This window comes from Lissotriton helveticus, chromosome 5_1, assembly GCF_964261635.1.
Source record: "Lissotriton helveticus chromosome 5_1, aLisHel1.1, whole genome shotgun sequence".
In the NCBI taxonomy this organism is placed as follows: domain Eukaryota; kingdom Metazoa; phylum Chordata; class Amphibia; order Caudata; family Salamandridae; genus Lissotriton; species Lissotriton helveticus.
Window position 1 is genome coordinate 1,896,163,310 of NC_136065.1, and position 24,869 is coordinate 1,896,188,178.

General features: G+C 48.4%; 1 protein-coding gene across 8 annotated transcripts in view; it reads left to right on the top strand.

The window, feature by feature from the left end:
- Positions 1 to 24,869, top strand: part of LOC144755958 (signal transducer and activator of transcription 5B) — a 1,707,375-nt gene that overhangs the window by 1,510,683 nt on the left and 171,823 nt on the right. For all 8 annotated transcript variants that reach the window (XM_078645393.1, XM_078645400.1, XM_078645396.1 and 5 more), the window contains one exon: positions 8,017 to 8,147. In XM_078645393.1, coding sequence (XP_078501519.1) covers positions 8,017 to 8,147 — 131 coding nt within the window. The remainder of the gene's footprint in view (positions 1 to 8,016; positions 8,148 to 24,869) is intronic.

The window sequence follows — 24,869 nt, forward strand, 5'->3', positions numbered from 1 at the left end:
GTCATCCTGGATTCTTCACTCTCTATGAACAGACAAGTCAGCGCCGTATCCTCTTCCTGCTTTAACATTCTTCGCATGCTCAGAAAAACATTTCGCTGGATCCCCTCCGAAACAAGGAAAACAGTCATCCATGCTCTAGTCACGAGCCGACTGGACTACGGAAACACCCTCTACGCAGGTACCACCGCCAAAATCCAGAAGAAACTACAACGAATCCAAAACGCCTCAGCCAGGCTCATATTAGACATCCCACGCAACGAACACATCTCTGGTCACCTTAAAGACCTCCACTGGCTACCCGTCAATAAGAGGATCACTTTCCGACTGCTTACCCACGCACACAAATCACTCTACGACATCGGACCAGATTGCCTCAACTCTCGACTGTCCTTCTACACCCCCTCCCGCCAACTTCGCTCTTCCAACCAAGCCCTCGCCACTGTTCCTCGCATCAACAAGACCACCATGGGAGGCAGATCCTTCTCATACCTGGCTGCCAAAACATGGAACTCACTCCCCGCTTACCTTCGCCTCACCCAGAACCACCTAGCCTTCAGAAAGCAGCTTAAAACATGGATTTTTGACAAATAATCCACCTCCCCTTCCTAAGCGCCTTGAAACCCTCTGGGTATGTAGTGCGCTATATAAATGTTTTGACTTGACTGACTTGACTTTCTCGACTCCCAACAGGCCGGGTTCAGACCCGCCCACTCCACAGAGATGGTCATTCTTTCTGTTATGGAAGAACTGCGCAGGGGAGCCGACTCTAACACCAGTCAGGCTCTGGTGCTCCTGGATCTGTCGGCCGCCTTTGACACGGTCGACCATGTCATCCTGGTCGACAGTGTCAGGCAGGCTGGGATAGGGGGCTCTGCCCTTGATTGGGTCCGCTCATTCCTCACCAGCCGCCAACAAGCTGTCAGGCTATCCCAGTTCTCCGCTGATAGGGTAGGGTTAATTTGCGGGGTGCCACAGGGCTCCTCTTTATCCCCACTCCTTTTTAACCTATACCTCACCCTTCTGATCAGTTCCCCCCGAGACAAGAATGTCACCGCGTTTAATTACGCGGATGACATCCAGCTAGTCTTTAACATCGATTCCTCGGACCAGTCAGTCTCCGACTTTCAAACCACCCTTTGCCACATCAGTAACTGGATGGGGGCAAACCACCTGAAACTTAATCCCGACAAGACCGAATTGGTTCTTGTTGGAGGGTCCTCCAATCCTTGGAATTCTAACTTCTGGCCCGCTAGCTTGGGCCCCCCACCCCCCGCCCTACTGACTCGGCCAAGAGTCTGGGGGTCATTATCAGTAAAGATCTCTCAATGAAACCCCAGATAAATGCCACTGTTTCCTCATGCTTCTTCCAACTGCGCAAAATCCGTAAAATCGCGCGTTTCCTCACCACTGAAGCCCTATCCTTGGCTCTCCTGGCGTTAGTCGTCTCTAGAATTGACTACGCCAATTCCCTGTACGTTGGCATCCCTGACTACCAACTCAAACGTTTGCAGCTTGTTCAGAATCAGGCGGCCCGCCTCATTTTCCATCAACCGAGGCACCACCACACCCGCCCTTTGCTAAAATCCCTGCACTGGCTTCCGGTTTCTGCACGCTGCAAATTCAAGTTAGGCTGCCTCGTCTTCAAATCTCTGGCCGGCTTAGGCCCTACGTTCATCTCCTCGCTCATTCATCCTTATGTCCCCTCCCGTAACCTGCGCTCTGCTCACCTGGCTCTTCTCAAAGTCCCCAGAGTCAAGCGCAAAAAATGGGGAGGCCTAAGATTCTCGTTCCTAGCCTCTTCCCTCTGGAACGCCCTCCCCCTGGACATAAGGTCGGCTTCGTTCTACACTCACTTCAGATCCCTCCTCAAGACTCACCTATTTCGTTCAGCCTATAATTAGAATTGAAAATCCCTCTCCTCTTTCCGGTCCCCCTCACCCCTCTCTGTCCTCACCCTTGCTTCTGCCTTTTTCTCCCCCACACTGCCAAGGTAGCGACCTTCTGTCCTTTTGCCCAGTGCCAAGAAACCGTATGATGTATGCTGCGCTTTATAAATGCCTTTCAGTTCACTTCACTTCACTTCACTTTGTAGGGTTGTTTTTCATAGCGGTCCTCTGCTTTTCCTTTTTCTACTTTTCATCATCCAGTGCCTGGCACTGTCCTTTATGGTGCTGTTTTTCACCTTTCAATTTCTCTGTCATCCTTTTTGCACACTGTTCCCATATTCGCACAGTTTTTGGTGGTGGCTCCGCGTCGTGGCACGGAAAAGGTTCTCCGAAGAAAACTGACGTCAGCGCGCCAGAGGGGCATATATGGCTCCGCTGACGGCATGTCTGTAGACGACGTCGTGTTGCGCCCCCCCCCCCGGCTTGCAGAGGTGCTGCTGCAGAAAGTTTTCCAGATCCAGTCTGACGCATGGGAATATTCTAAGTTAAGGAATCTGCTTCTAGACTATGTCTCTACCAGATACATCGTTACCGAAGGTAAGTAAATTGTTCAATAAGCATTTTACACTCCCACTGCACCCATGTATGTGGAGTGCTTCTAAGATAGAGATTTGGATCTTCAGGATTAACTCATATGAATAGGAGTGTGGGCATACAGCAATTTGGTTCTTCAGGATACGTAACTCAAATGCTAATGTGTAATTTAAGTGCAGCCAAACAGCGATTTGACACATTGACCCAGAAAGTCTAGTGTGCCCACTTGTCTTCTGTAACGACCGGAGCTCGGTTGGGCACTATCTAAACTGCAGCATTTGACCTTCAAACATTATATTGGTGGAGTTGTATTCCCGCCATTATTTTTTTAGATAGGACCAGATGACTAAATAGTTGCAGGTAGGTGTGACCATTGGCAAATACTAAAACCAAGTGCACAAGCAGACTCCCCGCACGGCTGTAATGGACCCCCCCGGTGAGACATAAATATATATACAGGACACCTGGATATTTTCAGGCATGGGATCGTTTTACGGGTTTGATCATTAGAGGAAACGAGAAACCCTGACGAAATTCCAGGGCAAGATGCCCACCGACGAAATACGTTTTGGCTGGCTGAGGGCACAGGACCAATAAAAGATTGAACTTTGAATAGAATGGACGTTTTTGAGCAATTCCTTTGACAAATTTGGATTTGATTTAGCATGTGCTTAGTCTTGGTTACTCTTTTCCATCCCTCACCACCCCATCCAATGACCACATACACAGGTATATGAAGGGCAGTTGCAGACATGAGGAATTGGTAATGGGAAAGAGAGAAATCTGAGGCACAGTACCCCACCACTCTGACTTGTCACTTCTGTTGGTCAAAGAGGTGTGCAGATTGTAGATAGATTACTTTCTATATAATGAATAGCCTTTGTAACTTGCCGTAAAGAATGTTAAGCATACATGTAATTGAAAATGGGATAGTCTTAACAATATCTCTGTATAACCAACTTTCTGTACTTCAGTATGAGAATGGGAATGTCTGAAAACTAAATATACAGTAGATATCTCAAACAATCATGAGCACCAGCACCTCTCTCTCTATTTTGAATAAATACCTCAAGATTTGTCACTATGCACTGATTGCAGAGGACGAGTATGGCTCCTTCCTGACTGCTGTAGAACTGAAAAATAATAAATACTGTTAACATTCTGTTGTTCCCTACTCTTAGCAATTGTATTTGTGTATGAGAAATCTAATACCTTGTGTATGACAGTAGAGCTTAAACAAGTTACATGTTTAACCTATTCCCCTACTTTTAAAAAGAACCAAACTCCATCCAATCTGAGATTTGCTCATGAATTACCCTTCCCCTCTAGGCCCACCAAATCTCAGACTTCTAACCGCACGTTGTGTGATGGGAAGTCTCCCTATGCACTTCAATTAGACAACTGCTTTCTTGGCATATTTTGACCTTTGGCTGAACTCCAACTATCACCTTACAGAATGGCTGTTATTTACTGACAGAGGACACCATATCAGAAAACTGTACAAACAAACAAAAAGGTCTGTTTAGGCCTCATAAGTCCTGCGGGGGAAACTCAGACTGTTCACTGGGGGCCCACATAAGGAATGCCTATATTGTCTTTATCTTGGTCATAAAGCAAAGCAAAGCAATGCAACCATTGCTGCACATTTTCAGTAAAAACCCTCAAGGACAGTGAGGCTAAGCTTCTTTTGTGGTTAGAGGAAAAAAGCATAGGAAACCCCAGTTTCTGTAGATGAAGGGGAGAGAATGTCATCTCCTCCAAAGAAAGCCCACAAAAGAGAGAGAGGGAAAGGATTCCACTGGAGAACCTTCAAAAATGGTTAACAAGAGTAGGAGCCCATATTAAATGGCTAAGAAATCCAGTCAAAAACATTCATCACTGTCAGAGAAGAAAATAAAAATATGTTCTTGGCCTTCAACTCCATCATCACTTAAGGCTCTTACTTCACCACAGACTAAAAAGCCGTCTATGGGCCCACCGTCAATGAAACATACGTTTACGAAGATACCGTAAATGGGGCCATCATTGATGACAGTGATGACCTCTACGTCGTTGACTGCAGCAGCATTGACTACCACAGCTTTATAGTTGATCATAGCGTTGACGAACAGTTGACGAAAATTACCATCACGTCCCAGACAACATCCGTACTTGACACTTTTTTCAAGCATGCAGTAACAGTGTTGATGATTCTGTTGACAAATCCGTCAACAAGATCAACTGAAATAGTTTTATCCGACCAGAACAGACCTGTCCAAGTAATGCCTCACTGCTGTCTCCAGCCCAAACAATGATGACGGTTCTTTTGTGGCTGTATGTAGCCCTTATTAATTGCATGTAAAATGCCTGGAATTAGATGATGAGGAGTAGTATGGTACTGGGCTTGGACTAGACCTAGAGTATATGAAGCATTTGCAGTGCAATGTGTTTGTGGGCATTCCTAATGATCAATCTTATTAGAAACCCATGATGCATGTTCCATTGGGCCTTGCGGTGGACCTCTGTCAGATGCTCTAAGACTTCTATAAAAGGTTTCCAGAGTCAGGCAGTCCACACTTGCAATCCTAGTGCTCTCCAGTACTGCAACTTACTCTTCACGCTCAACAAAATTGTGGTTTCAGGAGACAAGTTCAATATCGTAACAGCAACAAACAGCAAAACCTAGAATGTTGGACCCTATCTCTATCCATGACAACTATGTAGACAATGATGATAATGATGAAGAACCAAAAGATGGATACATTGTTCAAGAACAAAGCGTGAGATGATTATGTAGCACAGTTCTCCACCACGACACTACTTCTGCCAGTTCCCCATTGGACGACATACGAGGCTTCCATGTGCTGCTACAAAGAGTGTCCAAAAGATTTGATCTTCTGGAGCCAGAGCAACAAATGGACTGCTCTTCCTTTACGACTTTAAGAAGGTGTCTGGGAAGACCAGGACGGTAGCCATGACCTGGAGGATGCAGAAAAGATACATTTTTTCAGGCCTAAAGGTTGTTGGCACAAAGCTGCAGTGGATCATGTCCACGGATGCGTCCAGGGAAGGTGTGGCAACTCACCTAGAGGGTCTCGAAGTACATAGCAAGTGGTCACTCCAGGAAATGAAGATGCACTTAAACCTTCTGTAGCTGAGAGCAGTAGCTCCTAGTCTTTAGGCTGTCCTCCAAAGGATAAAGAAATGTGTGGTTCTGGTGTGTACAGACAATACAACCACCTTGTTGTACCTGAACAAAATCGTATCTACGCCATAGACCATCATTGATCAGACAATTTAAGTATAACATCAAAGGGGTGCCACAAATGGGAAGTGAGACGACATCTTTTGTCCAGGATTTTCCAAAAATGGTGAAAACAAAACCTAGATTTATTTGCAGCACCTCTGAACAGCAAATGTCAGTTTAATGGCAGCAGATAACCTCGCAAAGGGGGAGAATGACTTCCAAATAGCATGGGCAGGGATATTTTCCTATGCCTGTCCTACTCTGCCATTGATAACCCGAGTACTCCACTAAATGAAAAGGCAGCCAAGCCAAATTATTCTGATAGCTCCAGCATGACTGAGAAATTTTGGTACACAGATCTCCTTATTGTCAGAACATCATCCCTTTCTACTCAAACCAGTGCCAGCAATGCTCTCAATGAGCAAGGTGAAGTTGTTCATCTCACACCAGAGTCTCTCAATTTATCAGCCTAGCTCCCTAGTACAATAAGTTCCATCCTCTAAATATTTCCTTTTGAATACAGAGATATCTTGGCCAAGGCAAGACTTAAATCCTCAAACAAGATATACAATGCAGAATGGACTTGTTTTAGTGTATAGTGCTCTCATAACACCATCCATCCTTTCATATCTACCCCAGAACGGGTTCTAACATACCTAATTAACCTGGCACGTTCTTGCCTTTCAATTAAATCTGTCATTGACTCCCTGTCAGCAGTTTCGAGCTTTAGGAGATCTTCAAATTAAAAGGCATTCTGGTTACAATAGATTGATCAAAGGATTTTTACACTTCCTCTTTACAGCTTTCCCTCCATTTAAAATAAAACACCTGTTCCCTAGAATATTAACAGTTTAAACTCCGTTGATGAGAAATCCTTCTGCACCCATTCATAAGGACGTTCTTAAACACCTTTCTTGGAAAATGATACTATCACTAGCCTTTACTTCTGTCAGGAGAATCAGCAAAATTCAGGCATTCACTATTAAGCCTCCACTTATGCAATTTAAGGTTTGAGGGCAAATCCTCACCTTATCCTTAAACTTCCATCAGATTTTCATTTAAATTAACCGATTATTTTGAAGTATTTTTCTCCAGATCCAACTACAAGAGCTCTCCATACCTCGGGTATTAAAGGTGCATAAAATTCTACATTGACAGAACGAGATCAGTTAGAAAATCAGGGCAGCTACTCATAGCGTTATGCTCCTCCTAAGACAGAACAGGCTTTTTCAAGAAGCAGTATAACCCACTGTGTCTCAGTGACTGTAGTATTTTGTCATGAAAAAGGTGGAAGACAGTCTCTCACACTGCCTGTCTTTGAAGCACTGACTCTTATTCACTTTCACTCGCACATGCTTGCAAATACAGATGCACATACTCACATGTACACCTGCTCTCTCTCACATAAACACACTTACCCGCAAGCACTCACACAACATAATTTAAAACCATTTTTACTTACCACTGCTGCCACATAAGGCCCTATTCCAGCTTAGTGTGCTCCTTTTTTTTATTACACTGATAGTAAATAAAGAATATTACTCACAAGTACATAAAAAATGGGCAGAAAATAAAGAATACAGAGCTGCCTCCGGGTTCTTGGCACTGATTTTGCCACCTTGGAGGACAGCGGTCTGAGGGGCAAGCCAGGGGTCGCAGCTGCAGCCCCTGCCGACCCCTAAATCACAGCATGGCAGTACTTCTATGCCTGCTTTCTGATACTACCTCATTTTTTTTTTGCCTTAAGGTGATCCCCCTTCCCTGTGCCTTCTGTATGAGGTTTTTTTCACAAATGAAGTTGCCATTAATTCAGTTGAGTAGTGTACTCCATTTGGATTTCCATGGGTTAGTGTTAAAAGGTTTGGAAAACTGGATTATGGTCCAAAGCTGCTTTTTGAGGAAGGAATAAAAGAAATAGAAGTGAGTTTCAAGAGAAGAAAAAAAAAAATTCCACTTTATGCAAGTTATACACCTGCCAACCTGTGCCTTTTACCAGTTAAATTATAGTCAAAGTATCTTCTCTGGCCTCCCATCTGTGCTTATTCTGTTCCTCTTTCCGCTCGAGTTCCTCCAACTTCTATCTAAGGTGGATGTCTTCTCTCACCATACGTGTTCTCCTAGACACATCTTTAAAAAATCACATTCCATATTGGAATGGGATGAAGAAAGTCATTCTAGGCAGACCGACTACACTTTACATTATCACTATATGAAAAAGCACAGCCTTTATTAATGCTACTGTGTATTCCTCTGGTATTAATGCTTTGTCTCTATCACTTTACTTTTATTTTGCTATTGTTTCTGATTTAGAGCAATCCTAGGATTTGTGAATAAGACCCAGGCCCATGATTTGCTGGTGAATAAGCGAGATGGGACTTTCCTTCTACGGTTTAGCGACTCGGAGATCGGAGGCATAACAATAGCATGGAAATTTGAGTCAGGTAAGCATTGGTGTGATGAAATATTAGTTTTCTATAAATAGTATATCTTGTCACGTGTACTGTGGAAGTTCATTGAATCCTGGGCTCCAAAAGTGCCTTCTTGGCAAACTTTAGAAAGTACGGAACAAAAGCCTATACTTGGTCAATGATTTGCATTGAAGGTAGATCAAGACTGTTCCTTGTCGATAAGGGCTTTATTTCGTATGTGTAGACACAGGCCTGCTGATTGTCCCTTAATTTCATAGCACGTTTGCAGCCATTCTAGCATGATTTTGAGAGGCCTGCGGTAATAATCAATACCATACAATGTGGGAACGTAACAACTAGACAGGAGCAGCTAGTCTTACCTGCATTAAATCAATTGTTAAGATTAATGAGATGCTAGCTATGCCATTTCGATGTTGGTATGTTATGAAAGGAACAGCATGTTACGTAGTACAAATGGGTAGGTGCTTTGTGAAAGAGGTTGCATGTTGACCATTGACTATTTTATTTGAAATTAAATAAGATCATTGGAGGCATGCTACGCTGGGTCACAGACTAGGGAGCAGGTAATTTACTTGGATAGAGGCACCCAATTAACTCACTTGCTAAGCCCTCATGCATAGACTTGTGCAGTGTACTAGAAACATGTGCACCCAATAGCAGAGATAGCATCAGATTGGGGCTAGATAAGAACCTACAATTTAGTTGAAGAAAGGCAAATTTACATTTTAAACCAAAAGGCCAAAGCATAATAACCCCAGGACAAGAACTTCAGAGTTTTTCAAGAGCCTGGACAAACTTGGCGTCCGAAAACACCCAGATTTCTGAGGAAGGCGATGACTCTCATATAGTTGTGGTGGCCTGTGGCCACAGCATCCTATCACTGCTCATTAGATTTAAAAATACAATCACCATGCAGGTGTTTTCCTGGTCACAAATTCGGGACTGCTGGTGCCAGGGTGCACGAAGGGGATCCGAACTGGATGAGGTGTTCGCACACTGAACCTGGAACCATGAGAGCACTGAATTTGTAATGGATTCTATACTTTTTTGATTGGGATCATTGGAGTACCCTATTTCAATAGCCTTTGAAAGGGAATAGCAGTCTGAGTGTGTGACCTACAACAAATGTGTTTAGATCAGGTGAGGAACAGAAATGCTGTCTTTACCCAGTGCTATTCATGTTCTGACTCATACCCTTGCCTCCCTGTACTACACGCAGTCTGCTGCTTGGGTATTGTCCGCGTGCTGTAAAGTTTCGGCTGTGCTGGGCAAGTACTTTAGCTAACATTCACAGTTGGCTGTGTTAGTGCTATGTAATTACCAAGTACATCAATACATCATGAGTTCTATTCTATTGAGATACAGGATGCTACCTCCGATCTCCCTGAGTTGTTAATGCTCACTCCCAGGCTCCAACGTGCTATGTTAGATGGAAGCTTGGTATGACCACCAGGAAAACTGAAAGAGGTACCAGGATATGCCTATCCTGGTACATCTAAAAGAAACAGGTTAGTATTAGATTCCTTACCTTAGAATATCCCCAGGCGTCAGACTGGATCCGGAAACTTTTGCGTAGCAGTACCCTTGCGCGTTGGTTGGCGTCGTCTGCGGCTCCGCGTCCGGCGTCGTTGGCGCCGGGATGACGTCGCCGGAGTACTTGGACGCCGCCCTCATGCGCTGACGTCAGTTCTTCTTTTTTCCGCGCCAGCAAGCGCCGATCCGGAAAAAGTTGTACCATAGTCAATTTTTGACTAACTTTTTCGTTCCTTTTTGATCATCTTTTCAAGTCCCTCGACTCCGACGGTGACGGTAGGGATGCCCGGGTTCAAACCCTGCATCGATTGCAACCGACTAATGTCGGTTACCGACCCCCATCGCCGGTGTCTTCACTGTCTGGGCCCGGACCACGACGACAAGTCCTGCTCCGACTGCCGGGCCCTGACGTCCAAAGCTAGACTGGAGCGGTCCCGCAAGCGACTCAAGCTCCGGCAGTCAGCCTCACACCGCTCGAGGTCCCGGTCCGGAAGGAGGTCGAGGGACCGGTCACGGGGCCGGAGTCACCACAGTTCCGGGAGTCGTCATCAGTCTTCGGGCTCGAAGTCCTCAGGTAAGAGGCACAAGAAGTCGAAGAGGCGACATCGCTCTTCTGACTCCCCCCGACGCTCCTGCGACGCGGCCGAGGGTTCGGGCGACACCGGCTCCGCCTGCTCCATACCTGCCGGTCCATGGGCAGCACACGACGCCGGAGGAGATCGAGGCCTTCCTCATGGCCATGAGGTCGCTCACTCCTCCGTCGGGTTCCGCGGCGCCTTCGGGCCAAGCGACCCCGACTGGGTCCCCCAGCGGGCCGGGTGCTTCGGCCCCGGCGCCGCCGGGTGCTTCGGCCCCGACGGTGTCGGCGACTTTGGTCCCGACGCCGCAGGGCCCCGCCGGATACGGGCCGCCGCCGGTCGACCTCACGACCTCGCTGGCCCTCAGGGTGTCGCCCCCGGTGCCGTCCCAGGACATCGCCGTCCCCGGTCCTACCCTCAATACGGGTCCGGTGCCGGAGCAGCGCTGCTCTCGGCGCCGATGGGAGAATTTTACTTCTACGACCCGGCCCCGTCCTTTGAGCCTGAGTACCAGGCGATGGGTGACGAGGGGGATTGGGAGGGGTCCAAGGACCCTCTGACAGGTGAGTGTCCGTCTTTTCAGGACTTGGGGAGGCCAGTGGTCTGGACACTTTGCCCGACACTGGTTTTGTCTCCCCTCTGACCGTGGCTACGGAGGAGGGGGCTGCCAAGGCCTTGGTCCTTGAGCTCCCCGTCGCGGCCGTGGTGACTAACCTCCCCACCGAGGTCCTTAAACCGCAGACAAGCTCGGCCGAGCCTTTGCTGCCTTTTAATGAGGCCTAGTCAGACGTTCTTCTGGGCGCTTGGTGCAAGCCCGCTACAGTTCTGCCTGTAGATGGGAACGTGGCAAGGCGCCACCGCCCGGCTCCGGGCGACCCTTGCTTCCTGTCCACCCACCCCACCCCCGAGAGCCTGGTCATCCAGGCCTCTAACTCCCAGACCGCATTCCCGTCGGCTCCCCCCGATCGGGAATCCAAGAGGTATGAGCAATACGGGAAGAAGGTATTCTCCTCCCTGAGTTTGGGATTGGGGTCAGTCAACACCGCATGCCTCTTGGGCCATTACACCCACTCTCTGTGTGACATGGTCGCGGACGTGCTGCACAATGTCCAGAGGAGGTCTAAACTCGCCCAAGCCCTTGCAGAGGGTCGAGATGCAGCACGGTATTCCATCCGGTGTGGGCTGGATACCACGGACTCACTGGGCAGAGCGATGGCAACGACAGTGGCGATATGTCGCCACGCCTGGTTGAGGTACGCCAACTTTTCGGCTGATGTCCAAAACACCCTTATGGACATGCCGTTTGATGGCCGTCGCCTCTTTGGCGACAAGGCAGACCATGCGCTTGAGCACTTTAAGGACTCCAGGGCTACGGCCAAGTCCTTGGGCCTCTCGGCCCGCGCCAGCAAACGGCTGCCTTTCGCCCCTTTCGTTGCCAAGGAAGGGGATCCCCCACACGTCCTGTCAGCCACGGGCCGCAGACTACCATCCAGCGCGGTGACGGACATGGAGGTTGGGGATAACGGCGAGGCCAGTCCACATGTGCTCCTGCAGCATCCGCCTCGAAACCCTCCTAGTCCGTGCTTTCAGGGTCATGTGAAGTGGGGGGGCAGGGTCCGCCATCACCACCAACACTGGGGCACTGTCACATAGGACAGGTGGGTGCTATAAATCGTCCGAAGGGGCTACTCCATCCCCTTCGAGGCGTCCCCTCCAGCCATGCCACCACAGTACCACCGCGTGTCGGGGGATCACTTGAAACTTCTACAAGAGGAAGTTTCGGCCCTCTTGGCCAAGGGGGCCATCGAGCGCGTTCCTGGGCCAGAAGTAGGGTGTGGTTGTTACTCCCACTACTTTCTGGTACCCAAGAAGGGCAAAGGGGGCCTACGCCCTATCTTGGACCGACGGAACATCAACAACTTCTTCCGGAAGGAGAAGTTCAAGATGCTGACACTGGCTCAGGTCTTAGCTGCCCTGGGGACTGGATGGTAGCGTTGGACTTGCAGTACGCTTATTTTCACATACCCGTCCTGCCGGCCCACCGGCGTTACCTGCGGTTCGTGTTAGGCCACGAGCACTTTCAGTTTACCGTGCTCCCCTTCGGCCTTACCAGCGCCCCACGGGTGTTCACGAAAGTGATGGCGGTGGTCGCAGCTCATCTGCTCAGGTTAGGGGTTTCAGTCTTCCCCTACCTCGACGACTGGTTGTTGAAGGCGGGCTCGCCCCAGACAGTCGTCAGCCACCTCCAGACTACGGCCGACCTCCTGCACCTGCTGGGGTTCTCCATCAATGTGCCTAAGTCACACCTGTGTCCTTCTCAGAAGCTCCTCTTCATCGGGGCGGTTCTAGACTCGGCGCAGTTTCGGGTTTATCATCCCGAACAGCGAGTTCGGGATATTCAGGCTCTGATTCCGATCTTTTCACCCGTTATCCCGAGTCTCGGTCAGGTTGACGCTGCGGCTTCTGGGGCTGATGGCCTCCTGCATCCTTCTGGTGCATCACGCCAGGTGGCGGATGCGGGCTCTGCAGTGGGACCTGAAGTTTCAGTGGGCCCAGCATCAGGGCAACTTGTCCGACCATGTCTTGATCTCGAAGGGCACTGCAAGACAGTTGCAGTGGTGGCTCACGGACAGCGATTGGGTCAGCGGCAGATCCCCCAACCGGAGCACGTAGTTGTGACGGACGCGTCCCTCCAGGGCTGGGGAGGCCACATGGGAGAGGCGGAGATCAGGGGCCTCTGGTCTCCGGCGGAGTCCCCTCCATATCAACCTTCTGGAGCTGCGGGCGATCCGGCTTGCACTGAAGGCATTCCTCCCCTCTGTCCGGAGGAGTGTAGTGCAGGTGTTCACGGACAACACCACCGCCATGTGGTACTGCAACAAACGGGGCGGGGTGGGGTCATGGACCCTATGCCAGGAGGCTCTGCACCTCTGGCAGTGGCTGGAACATCAGGGCGTGACCCTGGTGGTTAAACACCTGGCAGGTTCCCTGAACGCCAGGGCAGACTAACTCAGCCGTCGGTGCATGATGGATCACGAATGGCGTCTGAACTCGGACGTGGCGCAAGGCCTCTTTCAGCAGTGGGGAGAGCCTTGGTTAGATCTATTTGCCACAGAAGAGAACGCGCAATGTCATCAGTTCTGCGCGTTGGAATTTCCAAGGCGGCACTCGCTCGGAGACGCTTTTTGTCGCGAGTGGAGCTGCGGTCTGTTGTACGCCTTTCCGCCTATACCACTTCTGCCCAGAGTGCTGAAGAAGATCAGGCGCGACCGGGCCCAAGTTATCCTTGTGGCTCCGGACTGGGCACGAAGATATTGGTATCCAGAGCTACTCAGCATGTCTGTCGATCCCCCGATTTGTCTGCCTCTTCAGGAGGACCTTCTGTCGCAGCAGCAGGGGACGGTCCTCCACCCGAACCTGTCCAGTCTCCACCTCCATGCTTGGAGATTGAGCGGCGGCAGTTGAGGCCATTTGACTCGCCTCCTGAAGTTTGTAATGTAATTCTGGCAGCCAGGCGTCCCTCCACAAAGTCGGTATACGCCTGCAGGTGGAACAGATTTGTGGCATGGTGCACTGCAAAGTCTGTGGATCCACTCTCTGCCCCCCTTTCTGAGGTTCTCCTCTTCCTTCTTTCTCTTGCCCAGCAGGGCTCTGCTCTGGGCACTATCAAGGCCTACCTGTCTGCCCTTTCCGCCTTCTTGAGGCTACCTGATCAGCCTTCTTTGTTCAAGTCCCTGATTGTTAACAGATTCTTGAAGGGCATCACTCATATGTTCCCCGCTGTTCCTTTCGTGATGCCCCAGTGGGACTTGAACCTGGTTCTAACGTACCTGATGTGCGCTCCTTTTGAGCTGCTTCATAACTGTCCTCTCCGTCTTCTTACACTTAAGACTGCTTTCCTGGTTGCCATCACCTCTGCCAGGAGAGTGAGTGAGCTCTAGGCTCTTTCCTCTAAACCTCCTTTCCTTTCTGTCCATCCGGACAAGGTTGAGTTGCGGACAAGACCCTCTTTCCTGCCCAAGGTAGTCACAGCCTTCCACATCGGGCAGTCCATCACCTTTCCCACCTTCTTTCCCCCTCCGCATCCCTGTCTGGACCCAAAACGTGCGCTGTCATACTATCTGGATCGCACACGCCAGTTCCAGGTGGATGACCAACTCTTTGTTGGTTACGTGGGTGCTAAAAAGGGGCGGGCGGTGCACAAACGGACCATCTCTCGGTGGGTCGTGTTGTGCATCAAGGCATGCGATTCTTTGGCTAAGAAGGAGCCTCCTGTCGGGCTGAGGGCCCATTCCACTCTGGCCACGGCGGCTACTACTTCCCTGGGCCGGGGAGTCCCCTTGCAGGACATCTGTCAGGCAGCTACGTGGGCGTCTCACACGTTCGCAAGACACCACTGCCTGGATAGCCAAGTCCGGAGGGATGGCTTCTTTGGCCGTTCCGTCCTCCAGGACTTTCTGGTGTGATCATTGGTTCGCAGACCCACCACCGGGGTTGGTATTGCTGGGGTATCTAGTCTAAGGTAAGGAATCTAATACTAACCTGTTTCTTTCAGATGCACAAGTTACTTACCTTTGGTAACAATATATCAGTAAGAAACAGTAGTTAGTATTAGATTCCTTACCGCCCCACCCATCCTCCCCGTTCTGCGAACCGATATCTAGGGTTAAGGTCATCCCCTTTCAGGGCCCTAGTTTCATGGCACCAGTGTTGGTTTTTATCATGGCTCTGCGTTTCTGGCGCGGAAAAGCTATGTATAAGAACTGACGTCCATGCGCGAGGGCGGCGTCTAAGTACTCCGACGACGGACGCGGAGCCGCAGACGACGCCTACCGACGCGCATGGGTACTGCTATGAAAAAGTTTCCGGATCCAGTCTGACGCCTGGGGATATTCTAAGGTAAGGAATCTAATACTAACTACTGTTTCTTACAGATATATCGTTATCGAAGGTAAGTAACTTGTGCTTCTCAACCATTTGTGACCTCTAAAAAGAGACTAAAGATAAGGTTGATTGGAATATCTGATCACCACAAACCAGTTACTGTGGCATATCACTACCAGTCAAATACCATGGACACAAAGCCAAGGGCCCTCCTTTCTCCTGTAATCTGACAAAAATCAGGTCTAGTGGAGGGGGGGAGGCCAATTTGCCATGCATGGAATTATGCATCTACTCAGACAGCTAAATTCCCCTCTCGTGGGAGGAGAAAAGCCTGTCTAAGACTGACATCCTTGTAATGCCTCTAGTTCCAACAGATGGATAGGGACTTAAAGGACATGCATGTATGATTCTTCTGCACTGCGTCCGCAGACTGGCTAGGCTACAGTGTCAGGCTTAAAGTGTACAGAACTGTGGCTAGCAGATGAGGAGACACCGAAATGCTCCAGATATTTGTCGCACATCCACCCATCGACTAGGTCAGTGGATGCAGTAACCAAGACCACATCAAAATGGAATCAAAAGCTGTCTAAAGTGCTGGGTATTAAATTATCTCTAAAATATTTAATCAATTTCGTCATGGTAAAAAAATCACTCCTTTAATGGCCCTTACAGCAATCATGTTTCTAGATGCTTCTGCTTTCCTAAGAAAAGTTTAGCCTCCAGTGTTAGGATGCAGGGGTGGCTAGGACAGCTCAGAGATTCCATGAAGTAAGTGGACCCCAGTGACCCTGTTACAGATCAGACCCTCTTGAGAGATGGTGAGGTTAGATCAGACGTTAGACCTGAAATTACCAATCCTTGTTCCTGAGGTGCTGAATTGCTTTGTGGCATGGCCCAACACTCAAATCCAGTCATGTATTATATGTCACTCTCAGTAATACCAGCAGAGGTACCACCACAAGCACCTACGCCACCAAAGAGGAAGGCGTTGACTGCCCATCCACCATGGTCCCTCTGAGTTCCTATCCCCGTAATCTGATTATCTGCACTGTCCTCTGTTACTTACACTAGATGGTGAGTCTATGTAACCCTATATTCTGCATCACAGTAGTTTAATTTGCTAGACTTACATTTTAGAATAACTTCAACCTGCATGTGGAGATCCCGAAGCAATTTCAAATTCTTTTTTAGGTAAGTATTTTTAATTGAAGATAAAAGGATAGCAAACACTACAAAAAGTAAGCAAATTATACCTTATTTAACGGAGTATAAAATTAAATAGGTACATATGAATAAGTGATACCATTAAAAAAATGGTAATATGGAATAAAAGTATGGTGATAAACAGAGCAAACAGGTAAGGTTATTTATGAATTAAAATAAGTTTTTTACAAAAAAGATTGGAGGAGAAAGAGAGAGGGAAAGACAGAATGACAAAAGGAAGAAGGGGAAAAAGAAAGAAAATAATTATTAGGAATGAGATGAGTATGAAGATAAGAAAGTAGTAAAAGGAAGCCACAGTAAGTCAGATTTAATTTTTTGAGATAGAGAGAAAGAAGAAACAGTTGATATTCTATGTTCATCACAAATAAAGTTCCACCAAACTATACTAGATAACTTAGAATTGTCTTTCCAGCATTATAAAATAACTTTAAAAGCAAGAGCAATAAACAAGTCAAGTAAAACAGGTCTTGAAGAAAGATTTTCAAAATCAGTAGATAAAGTACAGAAGAAAACATTTTGGATAGAAAGTGGAATATTACATGAGACAATCAATCAACATTTTGCTCAAATGGATTTCCAAAATTTAATAACATTAGGACAATAATAAAGTAAGTGTGTCAAAGTACCATCAGAGGAAAGACATGACCAGCAGATGGGAAAAATAGATGGATCAATTGTGTGAAGAAAATAAGGAGTAATTACAACTCTATTATATATACAAAATAAAGTGTGTGTGATATTAGCAGCTTTAGAAGTTTTAAATATTTTTCTCCACAATAGGTCCCATTGTTGAATGGATAATAATTGAGATAAATCTTTCGCCCATAAAAGTTCAATAGAGGATTTGCTTCTCATAGTGGCAGGGAGAGAAATACATTTATATATAAAGGAAGCTTTAGAGAGGGAGTCATTAGGAACATTGTACAATGGTGTCACAGGAATGAATGGTGTAACATCAGGTGTGAAGTTGTTATTTAACAAATAAGAGTGGAGCACAGGAATGAACTGATTATATTGCTGGAGGCAAGAATCAGGAAGGTCATATGATGTGCATAAAAAATAACCTTTTCCTTCCAGGATTTAAAGTAAAATGTTTTGTGGCCGAAATGTAATACATTTATTATACCAAATGGAGGATGCAAGGAAGGATTGATGAAAATCCGACCCTAGATTAAAAAGGGTGTTTAATAAATAGTGGGAGTACCTAAGAACAGGGTTTTTCGACATGATTGTGCAATTGGACATAGAAACAACATCACAAAAAGAAAATTCATGTAAAAATGAACGTTCAAAAACAACCCATTTTGTTATTGAAGAAATCATGGTAATCTTTAGATATAGCATAGAATTGATGGAAAAAGGCAGTGAGATTTAACTTAAAATCTGATAGAGACTACTAGCCGCAGATTCCTTAATGTAGAATCATGCCCAGGCGGGAGACAGGATCCGGCATTTTTTTTGCCCAGCATCCCTTCGCGCTGTGGGGACGGCATCAAGCGACTCCGCCCTGAGGTTGTCCGCGTACGTGACGTCAGCGAGGTCACATAAGTCCCTCCCCGGCGCGCCAACGTCAGGTTTTTCCTTTTCCGCATGCAACGCGGATCTGGATCGTGCTCCTGTTTCGGGCCTTTCCCTTTCGCTTGTTGCAAGTGTGTGGGGACAGTGTGCGAATGCCTTTGGGCTTTAAGACGTGCTCGTCTTGTGCGCGCCAGATGTCGGCGACAGATCCTCACCTCATCTGCATGTGGTGTTTGAGAGAACACCCCGACTCCACTGATTGTGAGGCGTGCCAGCAGATAAAACCGAAGTCCCGGCAGGAGCGCCGGATGAAACTTCTTTCAGCCCGCAATTCCAGGTCTGCGTTGTCACCACGTCCAGCTCCTGCGGAGGGTTTCGGGGATCGCCTCCTCCGTCTTTGACATCGTCCTTCTCCCAGGCCGCAAGAGCGTCGCTCACCTGTCGGTAAGTGTCGCAGTTTGTCCCCAAGGGCTGGTTCTCGGCCTGTTGGGGGCGCGGGCTCTTTGCGGGTGGTGCGGCCCCGCGTGTCATCCCCTTATCTGCCGTTTCCTGGTGTCGGGGCATCTAGAGCCCAGATGGAGGCATATGCGGCGGCCTTGCAGGCCTCGCTGGCTTCTCCTCCTCCTTCCCCTCCTGGGAAGTCTGCGGATCCTTTGCCGTGTGGGGGGCCCTCCGCGGCGTTGCCGGTGGCTCCGGCCCCGACTGGATTGGATCCAGGTTCAGAGGATGTGGTGCCATTGGGGTGCGGCCCTTTGGGGGTCTCTCCTTCGGACCACGGTGCCTCTGCTTCACTGCAAACTCCTGCGGGAGTCCCTGTGGTGTCGCGGGAGGTCGGGTCGCATCCCCAAGTCCCTCTCGACCCTCGGGACAGGCGGTGGCCTCGTCCGATGCAATCCCGCTTAGGCGCCGGCGGCTGTTGGCCCTGGCGGCGCCACAGGAGCTGTCGGAGGGCCTTCTCGTCCCATCACGAGCCGAGGCTGGCGGGGGAGCCCTCGTTGCTCCCCGGGTCCCTCTCGCCCCTCCACGCAGGTGGCTGCCTCGTCGGAGGTAGGGTCGACGCCTTTCCGGCGCCGTTCCGGCCCAGCCGCGGTCTCGTGCGCTGTGGCGGTGGTCATTGCGGCATCTCCCCTGGCGCCGGACGACGATGTCCTGCCTCAGATTGCGGACTCTACAGCGCCAGGCCGATGTCGGGTCGTTGATTCGTCTTCGGGCGCCTCCTCTTCTCCAGAGGTTCAGCGCTTGCTGGTTTCATCCTCGCCGGAGACGGGCCGCCGCGTCGTGGCCTTTGCCCCGACTTCGTCTAAGGACGGTTCCTCGCCGTCACTGCGGCCGCGGTCTTCGCCGGAGGCGCCACATGTCCCCCAGTCCTCGGTCCCTCTTCCTCCTTACCGGACCTGGGCCTTCCTTCCTCCGGTTGGCTTGACGGACGGCCGCCTTAGCTTGCAGCCTTCACCTACTGAGGAGCTGCTTTCTCCACTGCTGGGCCCTACGGAGGCAGGTGCTGCCTTTGCTCGCCCTGTTTCCACGGCTGTCGGAATCTTGAGCATGGGTGATCCAGCTGCCCATTTCCCCGCGGATCATGTTCTGGAGGTCCTCCATCAGGGTTCTGGTGGTAGGGAGCTGCTCCTTCCCTACGAGGGTTCGCTCCATTTTTCTCTTCTGGGTGCTTGGGGTCGCCCCGCAACTGGGGACCCGGTGCCCCAACACCTTCTGCACCACCACCATCCGGCGCTGCGTGATCCTGTGTGTCTTTCCCTCCACCCTTCTACCAGGGGCCCTCTTTTGCAGAATGCCTTCCCCTTTCTGGGGGTGTAATGAGTTCGCCTCCACCAGTGGGGCTCTGCGGGATCTTAACACTCTTTGTGTTTTAGCTAAGGCCACTTTTTGCTTGTGGGACTCGGCAGAGTCCCTTATGTCTGCCACTTCTCAGAAGGGTGCTTGTGTTGATCTGCGGCACCATGTGTTGGATGGCCGAGAGCTGGCGGCTTTTATTCTTTGCTCCGCTCTGGACATCTCGGAGGTGCTTGCTCGTGCCATGGCTTCTTCGGTCGCACTTCGTCGACATGCCTAGCTTCAGGACAGTGTGTTCCCAGAAAACGTTCGGGAACGGCTGGTGGACCTTACTTTCGATGGCGTTCTTTTGTTCCACGCCCCTGCGGAATCGTCCATTCAGTGGTTCTTGGCGGGGCTTAGGCCTCCTCCTCCTCAGTGACCTGTGAGTTGAGGTGGATTTTGGGAGGTGTTCTTCTGTTGGGGCGCGTCGCCCCTGTGTGTGTTCTGTGATATTACAGTGCATTCAAGCCCTTTGGTGGTGCTGTTGGCTGCCGGCCCTTTTCTTTTGGATTGTGATTTTTGGTGTTTTGCTGAGCTGTGTTGGCCCTGAGATTAGGCCTTCTGTTGTTCTTATTGGCTGATTGGCAAGCCGTCTGCGGGTTCTCCGCAGGTCTTTTCTGTTTTCTTCTGCTGTGGAAAGTTTTTCTTAAGAGGGTTCCCATGTCTTGGGACGTAACATGCTCTATGTGGGGTTCTGGCAGCTATTATATAGCTCTGTCATGTGCTGGGGAGGTGTGGTTGCCTTCGGGCTTCTGCTCTCCGTGGCCTCACGGTATGTCGCAGGTGCGTTCCTCTTGCTGATGGTTTTGAAATGGCTCAAGCTGCGCCCCGAGCTGTCCTTCTCCGGGTCCCTGCGTTGCTAGCCTGGTCTGGCCTGCTATCTGTGGCCTTCTGTCATAGCTCTGCCTGGTTCCGCTTCTTTTGTTGTTTGGGCCATGTGTGCAGACTTCTCCCTTGGGGTGTGTCCAGGTCCTTCTTGGCCTTCCTGGTCTTCCTGGTGTCTGTCTTCGGCTGGCATCTGGCTTGTCCTGGGTGCACCGTTCCGTGCTGTTGTCTGCAGCGGGCTGTGCCTGTGGTGCCGACCTGCTGTTCTTTTACATCACTGTGCCTTCTGGCACTAGAGTGGGACAGTCTCCTTGCCTTGCCCGCTGCTTGAGGCTGGGGTGTGTTCAACCCTCTTCCAGTGAGCCCCACCTTCAGTTCTCCCTCTCCTCCATGGGGTTGCGGTGGTTCTGGAGTTTCTTGTGCCTCCTCGGGCTGCTGTCTGTCCCTGCGGAGTGTTTGGCGGTTTCCCCTGGGTGACCTCGGGCTACCCGTCTGCTCCGCCTGCCTTATTGCTGAAGGCAGCGTTCTGTCTTGTCCATTGCCTTCCGGCTGTGATAGGCTCGGCTGCCCTCTTCACTGGGTGTTCCCGGTGGTGGGGGGGGGGGGGGCTTGCCTTCACTCTACCTCTTCTCCTTGGAGTCTCTAGGTTGCTCTTCTTCCTAGGTGCTCCTCTTCATTGCTTGGGCCTTGGGCTCCTGGTGGAGATACCTTGAATGGGTGTGGGGCACTCCGACCTCCTTTAGCCTTGCCCTTGTTTCTCCTGCTGCTTGACGGCAGGCTGCCTCTTCTTGTCTTCCCGCTTCCCCTCTGGGGTTGGGGGTCTTCTGGATGCAGGGTTTCCCCTTGCCTGGGGGGACAGGGTTCTTTTGCCTGTCTGTTAGCCTTGTCCCCTGTGGGACTCTGTATTTTGTCCAGGCTGGTGGGGTCCTCTCGCAGACCCTCCTTCCCCTTGGGTATGGCTAGGGCATCTATTCTTCATTAAGGAATCTGCGGCTAGTAGTCTCTATCAGATGTACGTTTTACTTACCTTCGGTAACAATGTATCTGGTAGAGACGATTCTAGCCGCAGATTCCTTCACGACCCGCCCTTCCTCCCCCTTCTGCGAGGACCTTTGGCTTGGTCTTCTGCACTTGCCTCCCTATTGGTGGCTATGTCTTCTGTGAGTGCATTCTTTCGCTCTTTTTTGGCAGAATGTTATCCTGTTATTTGTACCGATTCCTCCCTTTTGGTCATTGGAGGATAGGTTTATAGGTGCATCTGTGCCCTTGCTCCAGGATGGGGCTATCTTCAACCCCCCATCCCTTTTCTCCCTTTCAGTGCTAGGGGTTCTGGTCCCTATGCTTCTCTGCTGCCCTCTGGGTTGGGATCTTTTGGCCGGGCCTCTGCCCTTGTTCTATATGGGGGATGTCACATTCTGAGCTGGGGCTGTTCTGGGGTTTGTCGTTCCTTGTTTGTCCCGGACAGGTTCCCCTTCATTGTTATTGTTGATTGGGGTTGTTGTCCTGCTACATGTTATTATGACATTTTATTATATGTTTGTTGTCTCTAGGGGGGGCTATTTCCGTACTGGCAGGATTGCTGATCAGGGCGGTGCTCTGTTCTTTATTTTTTTCCCTGCCCTTAGGTGCTGCAGTGTCTGGCACTGCCCCTTATGGTGTTTTTCCTCACCATTCATTTCTATGTTCCTGCTCTTTCGCACACTGTTACTATACTGTTCCCATACTGTCACAGTTTCGTTTCATGGCTCTGCTTTCTGGCGCGGAAAAGTTCTCCGAAGAAAACTGACGTAGGCGCGCCGGGGTGGGACTTATGTGACCTCGCTGACGTCACATACGCGGACTATGTCAGGGCGGAGTCGCGTGATTCCGGCGCGCAGGGATGCTGGGCAAAAAATGTTTCCGGATCCAGTCTGGGATAATTCTACGTTAAGGAATCTGCGACTGCGATAGCTGTACTGGTCTGAACACAGATGAGAACTACTTTATATTCATGTGCACAGCAGTTCTAAAAGTATTAATTGCTGCAAGATGGAAAGACTGGGAGCCTCCCACCTTCTCGATGTGGTTAGCTCGGCTCATGGGAGTTTATAACCAAGAGATTGCGCTTTATACTTATACTAGAGGGGCGGGTGCAAGGAAACATGGGTCGGCGATATGGTCACCCTTAGAAAAGTGGAGAAAAGCTCTATGCAGCTAAGATAATAATAGCAGCAATGGTATAGAGCTGTAAGCTATGGCCGTGGTTTGTATAAACATATGTCACCGGCATTTCTCATACCAAAGGCCTGTATTTTTAACATATATAATTTATCAAATTTGGGTTAATCAAAACTATTACATCAACGACCCTGGTGTACTTCCTCAATCACATAGAAACCAGTTATTTTTACAATCACTACTATCTCTTTCACTCACCTATATTGTAAATGTATTAATTCAAAGCACATAGTATTGCAAAGTTTAGTATAGTGTTATATGTGGATATGTTTAATCTGATTGCGATTTTCTGTATAAATTGAAATCTTCTTTTTATATATTGTATTGTGATATGAAATTCTGGGTATATGTTATAAAAAAATATAATAAATATAATTTTAAAAAAGGAATCTGCCACTAGCATTGTCTCTACCAGATGCATCGTTACCAAAGGTAAGTAACTTGTACGTCAGGAAATTGTACACCCCCTTCAGATTTTGGTCTAATCAACTATGATAGGGCAATAGGAACACGCTTGTTATTGAGGATACACCCATTGTTAAGTGTGACAAGGACAAGGACAGCCTTATCCAGTGCCTCTATGGAGTTAAAAAAAGGGGGGGAAATTACCAATAACAAACACACAGGCACATGGGTCAGTATATAACAGTTTGATGAAAGAGATAAATGTATGACCAAACCAAAGAAGGGAAGAAAACATAAATTGCCAATTTATACGATCAAATGCTTTCTAAGCATCAAGTGACAAGGCTGCTAGAGGAGAAGGATACTTTTTCTCCAAGGGCAAGAATATTAGAAAACATTCTGGAGTTATCAGATGGAAGCCTGCCCTTAATAAAACCTGATTGGTCAGGTTTAATAAGAAGGGGGATAATATCATTCAAACGGGATGCTAGAATGTTTACACAGACCTTACAATCATAGTTAATTAACGAAATGGGACTGTAATTTTTACATGAGGTATGGTCTTTATTGGATTTGGAGATAATAATAAGGGATTCTAAATTAGATAAAACCAGAGTGTAGAGTTTGAGTAATATGGGAGCCAAAATGAAGGAAAAAATAAGAGAAGCTCAATAGTGAACCCGTCAGGGCCAGGCGCTTTGGCTTTTTTTTTTAGGGTTTTAAGAGAGTCAGTAATTTCCTGAAGGGAAATATCTTTTTCAAGAGAGGAAATAATGTCAGGAATGGAAGGGGCATTATGGAGGCCCCGAAATAAAGATTCAAGGTCACCCTCAGAGGGGTCAGTATCCTCAGTATATAATTGTTCGTAATAAGACTGAAAGGCATTAGTAATGTTAGGATCTGAAGACAGCATCTCGTTATTATGATCACATCGAATGGGGCCAACAGTTTTCCTTTCTAATTTAATTTTTTAATAATTGGCTAACATTTTACCAGCCTTATTTTGGCACCCCATGATATTCAGACTTAATTTTAGGAGGGACATTACAAGCGTCAGTCGTAACAATTTTGTTCAAGGTAGATTTAGCTTTAATCAAATCCTGTAGATTCGAGGAAGATTTGGAGGTGAAGGAGACACATTCTAGAACTTTAATATGTTGAAGGGTAGAGAGGTAATTAGCAGTTGATGCTTTTTTCTTCCTGGCAGAGTAGGCGACTGTAAAGGCTCTAAAGGAAGCTTTAAAATCATCGCAATTATTGTGGATAGAGGTATCTTTGGAATGGTTAATTTGAAAAAATTAATTAATAAACTAGGTTGGTTCTGAAGTAAAGGTTTGGCCTGATAATAAAGTGTTATTAAAGCGCCACCGGCCCTGTTTAGGAGTAATGAAGGACATATCAAAGGAAGGTAAAACAGGAGCATGGTCAGAAATAAAAATCGAACCAATCTCCGATGATTGAATAGTGGGAAGTAGGGATTTAGAAACCAAAACATAATCAATATGAGACATAGTATGATGTGCATTAGAAAAAAATGTAAATTCACATTTATCAGGGTTACAAGTTTTCCATACAAGAAAGAATGGACGAGTGGAGATGGCAGAATGAAAAGTTTTATGGGAATTATCAGGTTTGAATATCGGTAAAGGGATCTGACAGATCATTGAAGTCACCAGCAACAATGATATTGGGATTGGGAATAGAAGACAGCTTCACT